This window comes from Somniosus microcephalus, chromosome 29 (assembly GCF_052327205.1).
Source record: "Somniosus microcephalus isolate GS21.2 chromosome 29, FLI_Smic_1.0, whole genome shotgun sequence".
NCBI classification, from domain to species: domain Eukaryota; kingdom Metazoa; phylum Chordata; class Chondrichthyes; order Squaliformes; family Somniosidae; genus Somniosus; species Somniosus microcephalus.
In genome coordinates this window covers 47,368,319-47,391,218 of record NC_141015.1, presented here as the reverse complement: position 1 = coordinate 47,391,218, position 22,900 = coordinate 47,368,319, and the positions used below count along the sequence as shown (strand labels likewise).

Below are 22,900 nucleotides of genomic sequence, written 5' to 3'. Positions count from 1 at the left end.
CCCTAGCCAAGCTGTTCCAGTACAGCTACAACACTGGCATCTACCTGGCAATGTGGAAAATTGCCCAAGTATGTCCTGTCTACAAAAAGCAGGACAAATCCAACCCGGCCAATTACCATCCCATCAGTCTACTCTCAATCATCAGCAAAGTGATGGAAGGTGTCGTCGACAGTGCTATCAAGCGGCACTTACTCAGCAATAACCTGCTAACTGATGCCCAGTTTGGGTTCCGCCAGGGCCACTCAGCTCCTGACCTCATTACAGCCTCGGTCCAAACATGGACAAAAGAGCTGAACTCAAGAGGTGAGGTGAGAGTGACTGCCCTTGACATCAAGGCAGCATTTGATCTAGTGTGGCATCAAGGAGCCCTAGCAAAACTGAAGTCAATGGGAATCAAGGGGAAAATGCTCCATTGGTTGGAATCATACCTAGCACAAAGGAAGTTGGCTGTGGTTGTTGGAGGTCATTCATCTCAATCACATGACATCACTGCAGGAGTTCCTCAGGGCAGTGTCCTAGGCCCAACCATCTTCAGCTGTTTCATCAATGACCTTCCCTCCATCATAAGGTCAGAAGTGGGGATTGTAAAGTCTGTGGGTTGTGCAGTTAATTACGACACAGACTTCAGGAGTAACATGCAACAGGACTTTACTATTCAAAGGTCAGGGCGAATCTGCCCTATAAATCATGCCACAGCACTTATATACCGGTGTGGTCACCGTCGGTATTACTGTATACAGAAGCCAAACAAGTAGTGCCACACCTAAAATAGTTCTCTTAAAGGTGAACGGTTACATACAATAGTCTCTTAAAGGTAGACGGTTACATACACTACAATCCTCCCTTTTTAGCTTACAACATACGTATTCCCCATTAAACATAACATATATTCAACTTCATGTAAAACAATTTACAGATATAGTCTCTGCGGAAAACAGTTCACAGGTTCAGTCTCTGTGGGAACAGTTCACAGATTCAGTCTCTGGTCTTGACTCGGTCCGAACAACATCTCTGTGGTGTAGCCGGTTCACATTGCTAGCGTGACTCAGCCAATAGTCTTTCCCTTGACGTAACAACTTGAACTTCCGTCCTGCTGAACCAGCAGTGCTGACTTTTACAAACAGCTGGACTGCCTTAGTAATTTTTCCCTACTTTCCCATTAGAAGTGATAATGATTTAGATGGTTATCATCTTCGGCTTCGGCTTTTCCTTTTTTGCTTCTTGGAGACTCTCGGGGCTCCCTTCTCAGCTGCCAGCTGTAGCGCCACCATCTCCCTATGTTCCTTAGACTTTAAGTGCTTCATCCTGATTTCTGCACTTTGGGAGTTTTCATCACAAGCTGGGCAGACCAAGTCCTCGTAATATTCCGTGTCACTCAACAGGTCATGGTAATATTCGGTGTCATCCTGAGCTAGTCTAGCGAGAGGGCCTGCTACTTCTTCCTTACCCAACTGGACGTTAGCCGACTGTTGTTCCCTCCCTAGACATCTTTCCTGAAGGGACTTCTTCATGCGTTCATAGTCATCCCGCTTTTCCTGGGTTTCCTGCAAATCCTTCACTAAGGACCTCATTTGTGATTTCAATACTTCCCCTTCCATCGGGGATTGATTGATCGGGCTATTCAATCCTTCTACTGGAGCAGCTGTTTCAACATTCTGTTGTTCACATAGACGTGATTCAGCGTACTTTTGGCATCCCAGTAAAATCTGTGTTGCAACCTCAGCTATTTCCATAACTTTTGAGAGCTCCAAAATCCTTCCCTTTGAAGATTGAAGCTCGTGTTCAGATTGTTCCCATTGCAGAGTCTTGTCCCTCAGCATATGAAGGAGTTGGCTGACCGTTAACTCTTCCACGGGAACACTGTGGATCAGAGTCTTCTCCATTTCATCCACCTTTTCCTCCAATGCTTTCACCTTCTTTTCCTCTTATACTTTGGCTTTCAGCGCTCGGAGAAGTTGCGCCTTGATGCTCTCTAGCTCATGTTCAGGGGCCATTCTTACAGTCTCTGTGTTTCTTACAGTTTCCTTTTCTTCCACTGAGAGGATTCCCAGTTGAATCTGTTCTTCAAGTTGTTGAACCTCGGTCATTGCCGCCTCATATTTGTCTTGGGTTTCCTTCAATATTTTTATGAGCTCTTGGACATCTTGTCTTTCATGTTCTGCCATGTCTTTCACCTCTAATTTCTCATCTATGGATGGAACTTCTACCGATGAGTCTGTCTTGGCCTGGAGCTCATCAAGAATTTCCTGCAGCCTTTGGACTTCTTGCTCATGTTCAACCTTTAGTTGCTCATATGCTTCTACTGAAACTAGCTTTTCGGAGGTTGCCGAGTTAACCCCCTCCAGAATTATAGCCTGGGCCTGTTCATACTGTTCTTTCAACTTCTCACACTCTGCTTGTAAGGAGTCGTAGAGAAGAACTGGAATAAAATCCTGGCTTCCTGAAGATTCCTCTTCATTTGCTTCTTTCGCAATTTTCTGTTGGAGTTCAGCCAAGGCTGCTATGCTATCTGCCTCTCGAAGTCTCACTGCCATCAAATCTTCTTTATTCTTGCAGTCTATCTCAGCCATTTTCCCTTTACTTTCATTTAACTGAGTGAGTAGTCCCTTATTCTGGGCTGAGAGATATTGCACCTTCTCCTGTAGACCATTGCACTCCTTCTCTGCTCGACATAGCTGGTTACTGCTGATTTGGTTCTGTGTTTCAAGTTCCAACATCCTTTGCTTAGCTTCTTTCAGTTTCGCCCCTATAAGCTCCTCTTGCAACATGGCCACATTATTCTCATCAGGTAAAGAAGCGTTTCTCTTTTCTATGTCCAAGATTTTTTTCTGCATCTCTTTAAGTGCACATTGCGATTCAGCTTCTCTTAACCTTGCCTGCACTAGCTCCGTCTCCAATTGCAGGACAAAATCCTCAGTGTAGCGTGGTTTGCCTTTATGCTGTATCTCTAGATCATGCAAATATTCTAACTCCTGAACATCATAAGGGAGATGTGATCGGTAATTGGTCACGATGGCTCTATGGTCGCTCTCTGCTTGAGCCAGCAGGTTCTGTTGTCTTTCCAGACTCTCCCATTCGGTGTCATAGAACTTTTTCATTGTTTTCATCTCTTGTACGAGACGGTAACTCAATTGTTCTAATTGTTGTCGTACTTTGAGATAACGTTGAGTTCGAGCCCGGTGTTCCTCCGTAATGCATATGTCTGTAACTTGAACAGACTCAGAATTCTCTGTCTTTATACACGCCATCGTTTTTCCAACCTTAGTCAGTGAGTTCATGTTAACCTTGTTTTTCATACTTGGGCTGGACTTATCGGCTTCCGGCTCAGAGTCTGAGCTGCTTGTCTGCACTGAGTCCTCACTCGTCATTGCTTGTAGGTAGTGCCATTCCATGTCTATTTTCTTGATCCACTCCCGTCCTAGAAGTGGTGGTCCTCCCTCAGGTAGTACGTATAAGTTCATTCTTGGGTGTTCTTTACCCCTATCTCTCACCTTGACTCTTATCTTTCCCATGGGGTATACTTTATGCCCCGTGTATGTCTGCAATACGAACTTGGTATCTCTTAAGGGTATATGTGAGAATAGCCTGTGGTAATCCCTTCGATTTATGACTGATACAGCTGATCCAGTGTCCAACTCCATTTTCACTTGGACTCCAGCTATTTTTAGCATGACCCAGATAGTTTGTAGGTCAGCTTCCTTACTCACATTATGAATTCTCAGACTACCCAGCTCCTGGCCATTTGGGTCTGAGTCTGAATTCTGTTCGTCTGAACTCTTCTCAGCCACCTTGTGTACCTTGTTGTACTTTTCCTGTGATGGCTTCCTTTGGTTGTTGGTCTTCTTCCCTGACCGGCATACCTTAGCGATGTGACCCAGTTTGCCACATTTCCTACATTCCTGGTTCTTAAACCAGCATTGGTTCTGATCGTGTGTTGTCTTCCCACAGCGATAGCATTTTGTTATACTCGAGGTAATTTGGTCCACACCGAGTGCCGCTGCCTTTAGCTGCATTTCCGCAGTTCCTTTCGCTGCGGCTTCGTGCGATGCTGCTATAAGGACAGCCCTGTCAAGTGTAAGGTCGTTCTCTTCGAGTAGTCGCTTTTGCGTCCCTTCCTTGGACAGTCCGCATACGAACTTGTCTCGCAATGCTTCTGTCAGATTCCCTTCAAACTGGCAGTATTTCGCTAGTCTACGCAGTTCGACCAAGTATTCCGCGTTGCTTTCGTCTTTCCGTTGCGTTCTCGCATAGAATTTGAATCGTTCAGCCAACATCAACGGTGTGGGGTTCAAGTGATCCTTCAGAACAGCCACTATCTCATCGAAAGTCTGATCCGCCGGTTTAGCTGGTGATAGTAGATGCTTCAAGAGCCCGTATGTCTTTGCGCCCGTCGAGTTTAGCAAGGTTATAGCTTTGTCGTCTTCTATTTTGTTGGCCTCACAATAGATCTCAATGCGTTCCACGTACGTGGCCCAGTCTTCTATCTCCGAATTAAAATCGTTGATGTTACCACGCTTAGGCATCTTCCTCTCTTTGGGAACAACACAAGTATTTCTTTAAATTATTATTTCTTTTTTTTTCTAAGATGGCGGTTTTCCCGCGAAAATGGCGGTTTCCCGCTCTTATCTTCTCTCCCCGCCCACTTCAATGGCGGTTTCCTGCTTCTGTCTTCTTCCCCGCCTAATGGCGGCTTCCCGCGTTTCTTCCCTGGCGGGAGGGGTACACTTTCCCCCACGGGCGACGGCCGCTGGCTTTCAGGTTCACAGCCTGCGCGTCGGCTTCAAGGCTTTCCCTTTTATTTTATGGCAGGGCGACCGGCTCTGGGTACCCCGTTGACGGCGAACAGGTTCAGCTGCTGGGCTGGCTCTCGCACAGTTCCCCTTGCTCGGCTCTGTCTCTCTCCCGCTCGCTCGGCTCTACCGGCACTGGGTACACCCCGTTGACGGAGGACAGTTCAGCCGCTGGACTGGCTCTCGCACAGTTCCCCTTGCTCAGCTCTGCCTCTCTCCCGCTCGCTCGGCTCTACCGGCGCTGGTTACACCCCGTTGACAGAGGACAGTTCAGCCGCTGGACTGGCTCTTGCGCAGTCTCTCTTGGTCGGCTCTGCCTCTCCCGCTCGCTCGGACCCCAATCGCGCCTCCCAGCCCTCTCGCAGTCCGGTGCTTCTCTCCCCGGCTGCGGCTGAGTTTCTCTTCCCGCGCCTACACTCCCGGTCGCAGCGCTTCGTGGCTTCGGTCACCGCCCGGCTTTTCCCGCCGGTCGCGGTCTCTCACGACGCCGTTGGACCCGACTTTTTGTCCGGCTCCTTTTCCCCCTCGACCGTGGTCGAGTGCCCAGCCCTTATCCTCCGGCTATTCTTTTCACTTTCCCTTACTCACAGTCACCGTGGCAGAAGGGACAGTCAGTGCTTGTTGCTGATGGAAGTTTTTGTCGCTAAAGTCTTCCTCCTTTCTATTGCTGCAGCCTTGAGTTTTCTCCCAGCCGAATGACGAGGGCGGTTGCCTCTTTTCGACGCTCTTTCGTTGCTTGAAAATATTGTTGCCGCAGGGTATGATCGGACTCGTCGCCACTGTAAAGTCTGTGGGTTGTGCAGTTAATTACGACACAGACTTCAGGAGTAACATACAACAGGACTTTACTATTCGAAGGTCAGGGCGAATCTGCCCTATAAATCAGGCCACAGCACTTATATACCGGTGTGGTCACCGTCGGTATTACCGTATACAGAAGCCAAACAAGTAGTGCCACACCTAAAATAGTTCTCTTAAAGGTGAACGGTTACATACAATAGTCTCTTAAAGGTAGACGGTTACATACACTACAGGGATGTTCGCTGATGATTGCACACTGTTCAGCACCATTTGAGACTCGTCAGATACTGACGCAGTCTGTGTCCATATGCAGCAAGACCTGGACAACATTCAAACTTGAGCTGACAAGTGGCAAGTAACATTCGCACCACACAAGTGCCAGGCAATGACCATCTCCAACAAGCGAGACTCTAACCATCTCCCCTTGACATTCAATGGCATTACCATCGCTGAATCCCCCACTATCAACATCCTGGGGGTTACCATTGATCAGAAACTGAACTGGACCAGCCATATAAATACTGTGGCTACAAGAGCAGGCCAGAGGCTGGGAATTCTGCAGCGAGTGTCTCACCTCCTGACTCCCCAAAGCCTTTCCACCATCTACAAGGCACAAGTCAGGAGTGTGATGGAATACTCTCCACTTGCCTGGATGAGTGCAGCTCCAACAACACTCAAGAAGCTTGACACCATTCAGGATAAAGCAGCCCGCTTGATTGGCACTCCATCCACCACCTTCAACATTCACTCCCTCCACCACCGGCGCACTGTGGCTGCAGTGTGTACCATCTACAAGATGCACTGCAGCAACTCGCCAAAGCACCTTCCAAACCCGCGACCTCTACCACTTAGAAGGACAAGGGCAGCAGATGCATGGGAACATCACCACCTACAAGTTTCCCGCCAAGCCACACACCATCCTGACTTGGACCTGTCCTTCACTGTCGCTGGGCCAAAATCCTGGAACTCCCTTCCGAACAGCATTGTGGGTGTACCTACACCATATGGACTGCAGCAGTTCAAGAAGGCGGCTCACCACCATCTTCTCAAGGGCAATTAGGGATGGGCACTAAATGCAGGCCTAGCCAGCGACGCCCACATCCCATCAATGAATTAAAAAAAAAGAGGGGATATCAGTCAGGGTTCCTGCTCCTGATCACTGCCCAGTGACCCCTGGGTTAGAGAGAAGGGGAAATCAGCCAGTGTTCCTGCTCCTGATCACTGCCCAGTGACCCCTGGGTTAGAGAGGGCAGAAATCAGCCAGGGTTCCTGCTCCTGATCACTGCCCTGTGACTCCTGCTGTAAAGTGGATGGGGGACAATGAGGACAGGATCTGGCTCAGCAGTGATGGCGCTCATAGCCGAATAGTCTGCCGACATTGTGTACAATTTTGGTCGCCTTACCTAAGGAAGGATATACGTGCCATAGAGGGAGTGCAACGAAGGTTCACGTTTAATTCCTGGGATGGCGGGACTGTCATATGAGAAGAGATTGAGTAAACTAGGCCTGTATTTGCTTGAATTCTGAAGAATGAGAGGGGATCTCATTGAAGCATACAAAATTATTACAGGGCTTGATAGGATGGATGCTGGGAGAATGTTTCCCTTGGCTGGGGAGTCTAGAACCAGGGGCCACAGCCTCAGGATAAAGGGTAGGCCATTCAGGACTGAGATGAGAAGAAATTTCTTCACACAGAGGGTGGTGAATCTTTGGAATTCTCTACCCCAGAGGGCTGTGGAGGCTCAGTCATTGGGTATATTCAAAACAGAAGGCGATAGATTTCTGACTAGTAAGGACATCAAGGGATATGGCGATAGGGCTGGTGAATGGAGTTGAGGCAGAAGATCAGCCATGATCTCATTGAATGGCGGAGCAGGCTCGAAGGGCCGAATGGCCGACTCCTGCTCCTATTTCTGATGTTCTTATGACACACAGTAGATGAGGCACTACAGCAGCCCAGCAAGAGTCCAAGCTGTAGGGGGATAAAATCAGGGCCAGAGATTGAGTTTCCGTGCACTGATTCAAAGGAGCAAATCAATAGCAGGCTGCCTCCCCCTGATAGGCCTGCCCACCATCAATAACTCCTCTATTTATCTGAAATCTGCTGTCTTCGAAATGACTGTCAGAACCTCATGAGTCCAGTGTCAGACAGCTGTTTAAATTAAACCTTGATAATTATTCAAATTAAAGCTGATTTAGGGGCAATGTGGAGCAGTACAGACCAGGCTTCTCACTCATTACAGAGCTGAAACTGACCATCTTACTCCATAAATCACCAGACTCCACCCTGCAGTTATGTTGCATCCTCTGTCAATGTTTATCGCTCAATCAACATCACTGAAACAGATTATCTGGTCATTATCACATTGCTGTTTGTGGGCTATTGCTGTGCACAAATTGGCTGCCGCGTTTCCCACAATACAACAGTGACTACTTTTCAAAAAGTACTTCAATGGCTGTAAAGCACTTTGGGACATGAAAGGTGCTATAGAAATGCAAGTCTTTCTTTCTTTATGAAGAGAGTAAAAGCTGGAGCTGTGGTGTATCAGCGAATGCAACAGTGGATGGGTCCCTGTGACTGGAACCCCATGACCGGAACCCCATGACCGGTCCCTGTGACTGGAACCCCATGACCGGTCCCTGTGACTGGAACCCCATGACCGGTCCCTGTGACTGGAACCCCATGACCGGTCCCTGTGACTGGAACCCCATGACCGGTCCCTGTGACTGGAACCCCATGACCGGTCCCTGTTACTGGAACCCCATGACCGGTCCCTGTTACTGGAACCCCATGACTGGGTCCTGTGACTGGAACCCCATGACCGGGTCCTGTGACTGGAACCCCATGACCGGGTCCTGTGACTGGAACCCCATGACCGGTCCCTGTGACTGGAACCCCATGACCGGAACCCCATGACCGGTCCCTGTGACTGGAACCCCATGACCGGTCCCTGTGACTGGAACCCCATGACCGGTCCCTGTGACTGGAACCCCATGACCGGTCCCTGTGACTGGAACCCCATGACCGGTCCCTGTGACTGGAACCCCATGACCGGTCCCTGTGACTGGAACCCATGACCGGTCCCTGTTACTGGAACCCCATGACCGGTCCCTGTTACTGGAACCCCATGACCGGTCCCTGTGACTGGAACCCCATGACTGGGTCCTGTGACTGGAACCCCATGACCGGTCCCTGTGACTGGAACCCCATGACCGGTCCCTGTGACTGGAACCCCATGACTGGGTCCTGTGACTGGAACCCCATGACCGGTCCCTGTGACTGGAACCCCATGACCGGTCCTGTGACTGGAACCCCATGACCGGTCCTGTGACTGGAACCCCATGACCGGGTCCTGTGACTGGAACCCCATGACCGGGTCCTGTGACTGGAACCCCATGACCGGGTCCTGTGACTGGAACCCCATGACCGGGTCCTGTGACTGGAACCCCATGACCGGTCCTGTGACTGGAACCCCATGACCGGGTCCTGTGACTGGAACCCCATGACCGGGTCCTGTGACTGGAACCCCATGACCGGGTCCTGTGACTGGAACCCCATGACCGGGTCCTGTGACTGGAACCCCATGACCGGGTCCTGTGACTGGAACCCCATGACCGGGTCCTGTGACTGGAACCCCATGACCGGGTCCTGTGACTGGAACCCCATGACCGGGTCCTGTGACTGGAACCCCATGACCGGGTCCTGTGACTGGAACCCCATGACCGGTCCCTGTGACTGGAACCCCATGACCGGGTCCTGTGACTGGAACCCCATGACCGGGTCCTGTGACTGGAGCCAGTGACCAGTGCCTTCCCTTCACCGCGTTACTTTGTCCATTGTTATGACTGCAGTGGAAGTGTCGACATCAGGGAAAAGTTTGGTATTACATTTATGATCAAAAGGAGAGAGACAGATTCAATCGAAGGGAGCTAGGGTACCTTTTACTGTGCAAACTGTAGCCAGTGTGTGACACGATGTGTGTGACAGTGTGTGTGACACGATGTGTGTGACAGTGTGTGTGACACGATGTGTGCGACAGTGTGTGCGACACGATGTGTGTGACAGTGTGTGACACGATGTGTGTGACAGTGTGTGTGACACGATGTGTGCGACAGTGTGTGCGACACGATGTGTGTGACAGTGTGTGACACGATGTGTGTGACAGTGTGCATGACGCTCTGTGTGACGTTGGGTCCCAGACACTGATTCAGTAATTCTCTCTTTCTGCAGCTACCACAACCTACACGACTGAGAGGTCAGAGCACTTTAAACCGTGCATGGATAAGGACCTCACCTACTGCCTGAACGAGGGCGAGTGCTTCATCATCGAAACCCTCGCTGGAAATAACAAACACTGCCGGTGAGTGAACTGCACCCCCCTGCCCGTAAGGCTGGGACCTGAGCCTGACAGCAACATTCTGCAATCCTCGCAAAGATGCTGTAGATTAAAGTGGGATTGCACAGCTCGCCAGTGAAACTGGACAATCCAAGCAGTGCAATATCTGACCCAGCGCCTTGTCTTAACTCGTCTGTCTTTCAAAACATAGCTTGGGCAGCGATGGGATGTTAGTGGCTCATCAACGTAATATAACAGCAAATATCAAACACCTCTGTCTGGGATTGCGTTGGTTTTGTTCCTTTCATTGAGTGAGCAGACACAGGAAGTTATAAACCAGCTGCACACACAGGAATCCCATCCGGCCCAACTGAGTACAATGTATAGTATAGAATATATTTAAGAAGGAGACAGATAGATTTCTAGACACAACGGGCATCAAGGGGTACGGGGAGAGAGCGGGAATATGGTATTGAGATAGTGGATCAGCCATGATCATATTGAATGGCGGAGCAGGCTCGAAGGGCCGAATGGCCGACTCTTATTTTTCTATTTTTATGTGTTGTGAGGACTTGTCACTTCTGCTGGCCAGTTGTTTGAGGGAGGAGGCAAGTCACATAAATCAAACACTAACGTGTTGTGTGATTTGTTCAGAAATGTGTTTGGCAGCTTTTTAAATTGAACAGACGGTTAAATAAATACTGGCTGACAGGGTTACTGTCGTTAGCAACTTCTTTTCAAATCTTGGAGTCAGTCCGATGCTTTCATACAGGTAAGGAAATTTCAGCAATCTTTGGTGTGAATCTGTCTGAAACTTGCCAAGTGTTAGCTTGCTAGATACTCCCATAGTTGGCAAGAATTTAAGGAGAGCTATGTATATAAAAGTTAATTATAATATGTAGTTTAGCAGAGAGATAGTGAACCACTTATATTAATTATAATGCAGTCTAACATTAACCAACAAAACATTATTTATTCACTTGCTCATTTTATGTTCAGTAAATTGGTTTGGGCGTTTAGAGCCTAGCGCAAGTTCTTGTGTCATCTCCTACTCCTGCTGCTTGAAGATGAGAAGGACCCTTGGGAAACAAGGAATGGAGACAATCTCGAAAGCAAATATGGAGATAGGATTTCTGTTCATTATCCTGGGCGTGCTATCAGGGCAAGTGTAAACACGTTCGAGAGCGTGTGGTGGGGGGGAGCATGTGTGGTGGGGGGGGCACTTCTAAAAGTATTCTGAAATACAAAAGCAGAGATACATCTAGAGCATAAAGGGTAAAAAAAGAGCTGCAAGTATGAATAGTAATGAATATATTGGCTGCAGCTGACGTTAAGCATGCTCCTGTCCCACTGCACTTTGTGTAACTTTCTGCTTTCACAACACCACCAAAGCCTTTTGCTTTCCTTTTACACTTTAAAAAGGGTGAAAAGTGATTCATGAAACACGGGTGAAAATCCTGGAATCCCGTGCAATAAAACGAATTCTAGTTTTCTAGCTAGCCCTTCAGGGTGTCTAGTTGTTCAGCGGGATGGGCACAGCTCTCAGCTGCAGTAAGACTTTAACGATGGTTTGAAATGCCAAAGCTTTGCTCTCGTTAGGGCTTCTGAGAGTAACATTCCACCAGGGTGAAAGATTCCTGCCTGCTCTCCGGCCAATGCTGCCTCTGGTCCTGTCGTTAACCTCGCTCCCGTGTAACTGTGAATAGAAAGGAAACAAAATGTTCCATCTTTGGGCTGTTAGTGAGATATTGACCTCACCCAGGGTCAGTCACAGTGACCTCGCCACCCCAGGTCAGTCACAGTGACCTCACATAAGGACATAAGAAATAGGAGCAGGAGCCAGTCATTTGGCCCCTCGAGCCTGCTCCGCTATTCAATAAGATCATGGCTGATCTTCTACCTCAACTCCACTTTCCTGCACTATCCCCATATCCCTTGATTCCCTTAATATTGAAAAATCTATCGATCTCTGTCTTGAATATACTCAACGACTCAGCCTCCACAGCCCTCTGGGGTAGAGAATTCCAAAGATTCACAACCCTCTGAGTGAAGAAATTTCTCCTCATCTCAGTCCTAAATGGCCGACCCCTTATTCTGAGACTGTGACCCCTGGTTCTAAACTCCCCAGCCAGGGGAAACATCCTTCCTGCATCTATCCTGTAAGAATTTTGTATGTTTCAATGAGATCACCTCTCATTCTTCTAAACTCAAGAGAATATAGGCCTAGTCTACACAATCTCTCCTCATAGGACAATCCCCCCATCCCAGGAACCAGTCTGGTGAACCTTCGCTGCACTCCCTCTATGGCAAGTATATTCTTCCTTAGGTTAGGAGACCAAAACTGTCCACAATACTCCAGGTGTGGTCTCACCAGGGCCCTGTATAACTGCAGTAAGACGTCTTTACTCTTATACTCAAATCTTCTTGTAATAAAGGCCAACATACCATTTGCTTTCCTAATTGCTTGCTGTACCTGCATGTTAACTTTCAGTGATTCGTGTACAAGGACACCCAGGTCCCTCTGAACACCAACATTTTCTAATCACTCACCATTTAAAAAATACTCTGCTTTTCTATTTTTCCTACCAAAGTGGATAACTTCACATTTCTCCACATTATATTCCATTTGCCATGTTCTTGCCCACTCACTTAGCCTGTCTATATCCCCTTGAAACCTCCTTGCATCCTCCTCACTACTTACATTCCCACCCAGCTTTGTATCATCAGCAAACTTGGATATATTACATTTGGTCCCTTCATCCAAATCATTGATATAGATTGTGAATAGCTGAGGCCCAAGCACTGATCCTTGCGGCACCCCACTAGTTACAGCCTGCCAACCCGACAATGACCTGTTTATTCCTACTCCCTGTTTCCTGTCCGTTGACCAATCCTCAATCCATGCTCGTATATTACCCCCAATCCCATGAGCCCTAATTTTGTTTAATAACCTCTTGTGTGGCACCTTATCGAATGCCTTCTGAAAATCCAAATACACCACATCCACTGGTTCCCCCTTATCTATTCTGCTAGTTACAACCTCAAAAAAACTCCAATAGATTTTTCAAACACTATTTCCCTTTCATAAAACCGTGGAACTCTGCCCAATCCTATTATTATTTTCTAAGTGTCCTGTTACCACGTCCTTAATAATAGATTCTAGCATTTTCCCTACTACTGATGTCAGGCTAATTGGTCTGCAGTTTCCCGTTTTCTCTCTCCCTCCTTTCTTAAATAGTGGGGTTACATTTGCTACCTTCCAATCCATGGGAACCGTTCTAGAATCTATGGAATTTTGGAAAATGACAACCAATGTATCCACTATCTCTGTAGCCACCTCTTTCAAAACCCTAAGATGTAGGCCATCAGGTCCAGGGGATTTATCAGCTTTCAATCCCAATAATTCTCCAGTACAATTTTTTTTACGAATACTAATTTCTTTCTGTTCCTCATTCTCGCTAGAGCCTTGGTTCTCCACTATTTCCGGGAAGTTTTTTGTGTCGTCTTCCGTGAAGACAGACACAAAGGGCTCGATTTAATTAAAATCGGAAATCTACAGCTGATCCCGCCGGAAGCGGCTCCGGAACCCGCCCACCACGCAACCCGACTTTAAGCCGCCTTGGTAAATAAAATCGCGGCCAAAGTATTTGTTTAATTTCTCTGCCATTTCCTTATTCCCCATTATAACTTATGTCTCAGCCTGTAAGGGACCCACATTTACTTTTACTCATTTTTCCTTTTTACATACCTATAGAAGCTTTTACACTCTGTTTTTATGTCTCTAGCTAGTTTATTCTCATTCTATTTTCCCGTTCTTTATCAATTTCTTGGTCCTCCTTTGCTGAATTCTAAAATCCTCCCAATCCTCAGGCTTACTATTTTTGGCAGCATTATAAGCCTCTTCCTTTGATCTAATACTATCTTTAACTTCTTTTGTTAGCCACGGTTGGACCCCTTTTCCTGTGGGGTTTTTGAGCCTTAAAGGAATGTATATTTGTTGTAATTTATGTATTCTTTAAATGTTAGCCATTGCTTGTCTACCATCATACCTTTTAATGTAGTTTCCCAATTACCGTAGCCAAATCGCCCTCAGACCTACATAGTTTGCTTTGTTTAGATTTAAGACCCGAGTGTCAGATTTAACTAAATCACTTTCAAACTGAATATAAAATTCTATCATATTATGGTCACTCTTCCCTAAAGGCCCCTTTACTCTCATTGCATAACGCCAGAACTAAAATAGCCTGTTCCCTAGTTGATTCCTCAACATACTGATCTAGAAAACTATCTTGCATACATTCCATGAATTCATTCTCCACACTATTACTGCAAATTTGGTTTGCCAAATCTATATGTAGATTAAAGACCCCCATGATCACTGTATTACCCTTGTTACATGCACCTCTAATTTCTTAATTTATACTCTGCCCTACATTACAACTGTTGTTTGGGGAACTATAAACTACTCCCACCAATGTTTTCTGCCCCTTGATGTTTCTTAGCTCCACCCAACCTTCTAAAAGTTAAGTATCCTGGAATATTTAGTTCCCAACTTTGGCCACTTTGCAACCACGTCTCCGTTACAGCTATTAGATCAAACCTGTTAATTTCTACCTGCGCTATTAATTTCTATCTGCTATTAATTCATCTATTTTGTTGCGAATGCTTCGTGCATTCAGATATAGCGCCTTTAGCTGTGACTTATTTCTATTTTTCCCCTGATGTCACCTTAGTCACTGATGCCCTATGACCTTTGTTACTCTCTCTGTCCTTTCCTGACCCACTCTGCTTATTTTTACCCAAAACTCTGCTCTGCTCTAGAGCCTTGACATTTCTCTTGCTGCTTTTAAATTTAATCTTTCCTGAATCCTCCCCCCCCCCCCCCACTTCATTAGTTTAAAGCCCTGTCTACTGCCCTAATTATTCAGTTCGCCAGGACACTGGTCCCAGCCTGGTTTAAGTGGAGCCCATCCCAACAGAACAGCTCCCTCTTTCCTCAGTACTGGTAGCAGTGCCCCATGAATTGAAACCTCTTACTCCCACACCACTCTTTGAACCACGCATTTAAACCTCTAATTTGTTTGTTCCTATGCCAATTTGCTCATGGCTCAGGTAACAATCCAGAGATTATTACCTTTTGAGGTTCTGCTATTTAATTTGGATCCTAGCTCCTCAAACTCCCTCAGCAGAACCTCATTCCTAGTTCTACCTATGTCGTTGGTTCCTACGTGGACCACAACAACTGGATCCGCCCCCTCCCACTCCAAGTTCTTCTCCAGCTGTGAGGAGATGCCTTTAACCGGGCAGGCAACACAACCTTCGGAACTCTCGGTCACAGCTGCAGAGAACATTATCTATCCCCCTGACTATACTGTCCCTACCACAACTACATTCCCTTTCACTCCCCCCACTTAAATGGCCTCCTATACCATGGTGCCATGGTCTGCTTGCTCATCCATCCTGCAGGCTTTTCCCTCATCCACACAAGCAGCAAGAACCTCATACCTGTTGGACAAGGGTAAAGGCTGAGGCTCTTCCAGCACTGCACCTGGGGTCCCCTTACCTGCTTGAGTTGCAGTCACACCCTCCTGTCCCTGACCACTAACCAGACCTGTACCACTGCCTAACCTAAGGGGCGTGACTGCCTCCTGGATCAAAGTGTCCAGGTAACTCTTCCCCATTCCTGATGCCCCGCAATGTCTGCACCTCAGACTCCAGCTCAACAACTCTGAGCTGAAGTTCCTCAAGATGCAGGCACTTACTGCAAACATGGTTGTCCGGGATCACAGTGCGCTCCACAAACTCCCTGCAGTTGAGGCACACCACCTGCACTCTTGAATTTTGGTAACTTAGTTTACAATGTAGTTTCTTGACTACTTACTTGATCTAGATTAAGTTAAGTGTCCTGCTATTAAATATACCTCTAACACAAAGCACGACAAGTAGTGTAGGCAAAAAGCAGCAACTCCTTCCCCCTCTTCTCCGAATTCCCACTCTTTCCAAATTCCCAAATAAAACACTCTGTTCAAGACCACCCCCTTTAATCCCGCTCTGTGCAGACCCATGTCTGAGATTTTTCACCCCCCCGGGTCAGTGTTCTTGCTTCCAATCAGAGATTCCGATCACACCCGGCCCCATTCTTTTCTGTTCTCTCTCTCTCTCTCTGCCCCTCTAGAACGGTATTTCTCCCTGACCCTCACTAGTTTCGCTGCCCTGACAACATCTCGCGTTTCACAGGCCTCTCTCCCCATGTTTGGTCACTCATTCAGCCCCTGCTATCTGCCCAGTTCCCCCTGCCTCATTGCTCTGCCCTGCAGTCCCCAGGACCTGTATTCCCGATTGTAAAAACTCGGCTGCAGCGAGTGGCAGCACTCACAGGGTTAATGCTGTTTGCGTGGAGTCCTTCCCGCGCTGACACTGTCTATTCCATAAGGACCTGCGTGAGAGAGGCTGACATCCATTAAAGCGAATCTTCTCTCGGGCCTCATACCCACTTAATCTTTTCTCTATGGAAAGCCTTCCTGGTGTGTTTTGACTTTGTTTTGAGGCCGAGTGATGTGGAATTGAAGAGATTCACTGATCACTAATGGTGTTTAGAGGAGAACAAAGACTGTTCATTACTTTTTAAGTGGCTAATGTTTTAAAGCCCAATTTTAGCAATTAACACATTAAAGTGTGATTCTCACCAATTAACCTGATGCAAGAACCAATTGCATCTTTTCAAATGCTTACTGTTCCTTTGCTGTGCTGTTCCTCTCATCTGACATCTTATATTATTATATTGTCACCAGTCTCTGTTAACGGGAGAATCTCAATTGTAATTTCTGAATTGCCAAAATGGGCCAGCTGTGTTCTGAGTGTTCAAACTGATCGGGAGGGTTTGAGTGGACAGAGCAGGAGAGGCGGGGATGGTATTTGACTTCTCCCGCGATCTTGATCATTCTGCTTCTCACAGACTTCAAAGGAAAGTTCTCGAGCAGCAGTAACTTTAGTCCTGCCCAGTCTGACTGTACCGACCAGAAAGGCCTACGTGTGATCCCCGGTGTGTGCTGGCCTGAGCTGAGAAATATCCAGATTCAGGATCAAAGCCAAGCCTAATGCTCCCGATCACTGAGCTGTGGCAGGGTGTGGCAGGGTGTCACTCGGCAGCCTTCCCCTCCCTGGAACTTAGAAGGTTAGGGGGGGAACTAAAGACAATCACTATCACTGAGGAAATAGCACTTGGTAAAATAATGGGACTAAAAGACGACAAATCCCCTGGACCTGATGGCCTGCATCCCAGGGTCTTAAAAGAAGTGGCTGCAGAGATAGTGGATGCATTGGTTGCAATAGACCAAAATTCCCTGGACTCTGGAGAGGTCCCAGCGGATTGGAAAACCGCGAATCTAACACCCCTATTTAAGAAAGGAGGGAGACAGAAAGCAGGAAATGATAGACCAGTTAGCCTAACATCTGTCGTTGGGAAAATGCTGGAGTCCTTCATTGAGGAATCAGTAGCAGGGCATTTGGAAAATCATAATACAGTCAAGCAGAGTCAGCACGGTTTTCTGAAAGGGAAATCATGTTTAACAAATTTACTGGAGTTCTTTGAGGATGTAACGAGCAGGGTGGACAAAGGTGAACCAGTGGAAGTGGTGTATTTGGATTTCCAGAAGGCATTTGATAAGGTGCCACATAAAAGGTTACTGCATAAGATAAGAGCTCACGGGGTTGGGGGTAATATATTAGCATGGATAGAGAATTGGCTAACTAACAGAAAGCAGAGAGTCGGGATAAATGGGTCATTTTCCGGTTGGCAAACGGTAACTAGTGGGGTGCCACAGCGATCAGTGCTGGGGCCTCAACTATTTACAATCTACATTAATGACTTGAATAAAGGGATCGAGTGTAATGTAGCCAAGTTAGCGGATGATACAAAGATGGGTGGGAAAGCAAGTTGTGCAGAGGATTCAAAGAATCTGCAAAGGGATGTAGACAGGCTAAGTGAGTGGGCAAACATTTGGCAGATGGAGTATAATGTGGGAAAGTGCAAGGTTATCCACTTTGGCAGGAAAAATAAAAAAGCAAACTATTATTTAAATGGAGAGATTACAAAATGCTACAGTTCAGAGGGACCTGGGGGTCCTTGTGCATGAAACACAGCATGCAGGTACAGCAAGTAATCAAAAAGGCAAATGGAATGTTGGCCTTTATTTCAATGGGGTTGGAGTATAAAAGCAGGGAAGTCCTGCTACAACTGTACAAGGTATTGGTGAGACCACACCTTGAGTACTGCGTACAGTTTTGGTCTCCTTATTTAAGGAATGATATACTTGCATTGGAGGCAGTTCAGAGACAATTCACACGGTTGATTCCTGAGATGAGGGGGTTGACTTAGGAGGAAAGATTAAGCAGGTTGGGCCGATACTCATTGGAATTTAGAAGAATGAGAGGTGATTTTATTGACACATGTAAGCTACTGAGGGGGCTCGACAAGGTAGATGCAGAGAGGATGTCTCTCCTCATGGGGAAATCTATAACATGGGGGCACAGTTTTAGAATAAAGGGTCACCCTCGATAGTCGTTCAGACACGCCAAAGCAAACGGCTGTGACGTGTCTGAACGACTATCAACCTGTCGCACTCACACCCATCATAATGAAGTGTTTCGAGAGACTGGTCCTGGCTCACATCAAAGCCAGTGTTCCCGCCTCTCTTGACTAACACCAGTTTGCCTATCGTGCAAACAGATCAACGGAGGATGCAATCACAACTGCTCTACATTCTGCATTGAAACACTTAGACGGTAAAGAGACCTACATCAGAATGCTGTTCATAGACTACAGCTCAGCATTCAACACTATCGTCCCCAACAAGCTGGCCACCAAACTCCACACTCTTGGCCTGAACACTTCCCTTTGCAACTGGACCCTGGACTTCCTAACTAACAGACCCCAGTCTGTCAAATTAGGTAACCACACCTCCCCCCCCCCCCCCCCGACCCTGAACACGGGGGCCCCCACAAGGATGTGTGCTGAGCCCCCTCCTCTACTCCCTCTTCACCCACGACTGTGTGGCTGTTCATGGTTCCAACACCATCATCAAGTTTGCGGATGACACCACGGTAGTAGGCCAGATCACCAACAACGATGAGTCAGCCTACAGGGAGGAGGTCCAGCATCTCGTGAAGTGGTGCGCCGATAACAACCTGGCCCTTAACATCAAGAAAACCAAGGAAATCATTGTGGACTTCAGGAAGTCTAAAGGCGGAAGTCACACCCCCATCCACATCCATGGGGCTGTGGTGGAAAGGATGGACAGCTTTAGAGTTCCTCGGAGTCCACATCACGGAAGACCTCTCCTGGTCCCTCAATACCTCCTCTTTGGTGAAGAAGGCCCAGCAGTGCCTATATTTCCTAAGGAGGCTGAAGGGATGTAACCTGTCACCCCTGATCCTCTCTAACTTTTACCGCTGCACAATAGAGAGCATCCTGATGAACTGTATCACAGTATGGTATGGCAGCTGTAGCTACTATGACCGGAAAGCCCTGCCGCGGGTAGTCAAAACTGCCCAACGCATTACTGGCACCCGGCTACCGACCATAGAGAACATCTACCAGAAACGCTGTTTACAGAGGTCACTGACCATCATCAAAGACCCTACCCACCCCAGCCACAGTTTGTTCGCCCTCCTGCCATCTGGGAGACGCTACAGATGCATTCGCACCCGAACGACCAGATTTAGGAACAGCTTCTTTCCCAGGGCTGTCATCCTACTGAACTCTACAAATAAACTCTAAAGCCTGCACATCTGCCAATGCACTTGTTTATGTTTATGTTTATGTATTACAAGCCAAATGAATGTTGAATGTTAAATGTCTTAATCAAAATGTACACTCTCGGGAGCCGCAAGCCTACATTTCCTTGCACTGCACTTGTGCACTAACAATGACAATAAAAGTTGATTATTATATTATATGGAACTGAGATGAGGAGGAACTTCTTCTCTCCGAGGGTTGTAAATCTGTGGAATTCTCTTCCCCAGAGAGCTGTGGAGGCTGGGTCATTAAATACATTTAAGGTGGAGATAACAGATTTTTGCAAGATAAGGGAGTGAAGGGTTATGAGGAGCGGGCGGGGAAGCGGTTTTGAGCCCAAGATCAGCCATGATCTTATTGAATGGCGGAGCAGGCTCGAGGGGCCAAGTGGCCTATTCCTGCTCCTATTTCTTATGTTCTTATGTGATTTGAGCGAAGTTTTCAGGATATTAAGGGGAACAGATAGGGTAGATAGAGAGAAACTATTTCTGCTGGTTGGGAATTCTAAGACTTGGGAATCTAGTTTAAAAATTAGAGCCAGACCTTTCAGGAGTGAAATTAGGAAACACTTCTACACACAAAGGATGGTAGAAGTTTGAAAAACTCTTCAGCAAACAGCAATTGGTGCTAGATCAATTGTTAATTTTAAATTGGAGATTGATAGCTTTATGTTAACCAAAGGCATTAACGGCCATGGGCCAAAGGCGGGTTTATGGAGTTCGGTCACAGATCAGCAGAGATTTTGTACCTTTGCAATAATGCAGTGTTTGCCAAGTTTTACCCTGTCTCTATAATTCATGTTGGGTTTGAACTGGTTAAATCCACATTTATATTTTCTTGTTAAGCATCAATAAATGGTGAATGTGCAAATTTTCTCATGTTTATCCGCCACATTACATAATGTTCAGCATTGAGGTGATGCCAAGGCAGAGGGAAAGCCAGGAAACGTCCATCAGAGCACAGCAGGGGAGACAGTTATCTCCGTCGATTCACACAGCAGAGGGTTTCATCAGTGAGTCTCCCTTTGTTCGATAAGTTGCAGGAGCAATGGGGATCGAGGAGGGTCACCAGGTGATCTGTTAAACGGCCTCGATCCCACCGAGAAACGATGTTCCAACTCACAGGGAAACTGTTGATGAATTGTGGGATCTCTGGAAATCAGACCTGCAACATTAGCAACAGCCACGCCTCTGGGGTGAAGGATTTAGCTGTGAGGCTGTTACATTTTGAGCTGAGGACAGGTTGGCCTCCGATAGTTTGGCAGTCTCAGTTCAACCTGCAAGATGTGGAGAAGCCTTGGGTTAAAGAACCAGAGCTTGATGATGGGGCTTGTGACATTCGGTTTCAGACCTAAACTTACGACCAGCACGTGGCTGACATAAGCTCCGGACAGTAGTCAGACTGCAGGTTAGGAAGCGGGCAACTGTACTGAGGTGGAAACCATACCCTGTCTGAAACACCAACATGGCTCACGTGGATTGTCACCTCTCCTAACTGCAGCCAGACACAGGTTCCAACAGATTACAAGGGTCTCCGCTGACGGAGTGGGACTACTTGGACAGCTCTTTAAAGAGCCGGTACAGGCACGATGGGCTGAATGATCTCCTTGTGTTGTGTGATTCTATGATGCTAACTTCCGCTGTCTTGCCCAAATGACCATTGTGATGCGTTAACTGAGACATTGTGTTGATGGGATGTTCCACCATGAAGGGTAATTGCAGGTAGTCTGTCTCCGCTGTCAGCCAATGTGTGCTTGGCACTTACTGGGTTAGGAGTGTAAACTCTGGCTCATTTCCTGCCAATTACCCAGGGTGCTCTGGCCAATTTAACTATCGGCAAACTCCGCACAGAAGAAGAATTGAACGTGAAACCTTCTGTTGGTTTGACACCGTGGTCACTCGGAGCGGTCTGCCTCAACAGAGAACGTTCTGTGAGGTGACACGAGACCCAGCTCTGCCTGTGAACCCTGATATGGGACAGACATCACCATGGAGCTTTGTGTATGTAGAGATTTAAATCCATGACACAGGTTCTTGAGTTGTGGCTGGAGACAGCTGGATTAGGAGTGTGGTGTCTGCAGCACTGAGTTTTGTAATTAAACCCTGGAGAATCAGACTTGTCTCTACCTCTGCACTGAGCACAGAACTCGATTTAAATTCTAGGTCACATCTCCTGCAAGTAGATAAATGGGCTTCTAAAATAAACCTGCTGAATATTCATAGCCGTATCACAATGCAGCAAGACACCCTCACATAAACACAACCAGGATTAGTGAACCTTCTAATAGTGTCTGAATGCAGCTCGCTTGCACCCGTCCCCCACGCAGTCCTGCATTGAACCCGTTCCCAACTGAACCCCTACCCCACACAGTCCCCCAGTGAACCTGCAGATAGGGGGAGGGTCTTGCTTGGCAGATCAGCATGTCCGACCCTTCCCATTGCCCCGTGAACCACGCTGATTCTTCTCGTGCCTTTCATTGCCAGAGAGGGGCAATAGAATGGTGTCGGGGCTATCCCAGCAAGCATAGTGACTGAGCCATCAGGCCTGTATTATTAATAGAGGGCTTTCAGCACTAATGTGCATCCTGGGATAGCCCCATCTCCATTATTGCAGGAGAAAACCCTCACAACCACCACCGGACAGGTTGTATATTGAGCAAAAAGGAAAGAGACATAAAGAAGAGAAAGAGAGGGAAGTGAGGAGAGAAGATTGGCCGTCACTGGTGGTTCGTGTGATGGATGCAGATCACCACTTTCAGCCAAGGCCCTGTCAGGTAATTGACTCCTCACTGCCACTCTGACCCTAGGCATTTATTGAATGCTGACAACTCATCGGAATGAGCATTTTGCCAGAGGAGTCCTCCCATCTCTTGGCTCAGCCTCTACTGGAGATCGAGTGGCTGCTTTGTCAGGTAAAAGTGAGGTGACTTTGGGGGGTCACAGCCTGTTGTCTCACAGGGGAAGGAAGTGTGTCGCTATAGAAACATTAATCTGCTTACCCAATAGTGTAAAGAAAGAGATACTTACATTTCTATAGCATCTTCCATGACCTCAGGACGTCCCAAAGCGCATTACTGCCAATGAAGTACTTTTTGAAGTTTAGTCACTGTTGTAATGTAGGAAACACGGCAGCCAATTTATGCACAGCCAGCTCCCACAAACAGCAATGACCAGACA

General features: G+C 47.3%; 1 protein-coding gene across 3 annotated transcripts in view; it reads left to right on the top strand.

Moving 5' to 3' along the window:
- LOC147098712 (pro-neuregulin-3, membrane-bound isoform-like) overlaps window positions 1-22,900 on the top strand; it is a 241,566-nt gene that overhangs the window by 14,875 nt on the left and 203,791 nt on the right. For all 3 annotated transcript variants that reach the window (XM_085970767.1, XM_085970768.1, XM_085970765.1), the window contains exon 2: window positions 9,823-9,952. In XM_085970767.1, coding sequence (XP_085826893.1) covers window positions 9,870-9,952 — 83 coding nt within the window. In that variant the 5' untranslated portion in view covers window positions 9,823-9,869. The remainder of the gene's footprint in view (window positions 1-9,822; window positions 9,953-22,900) is intronic.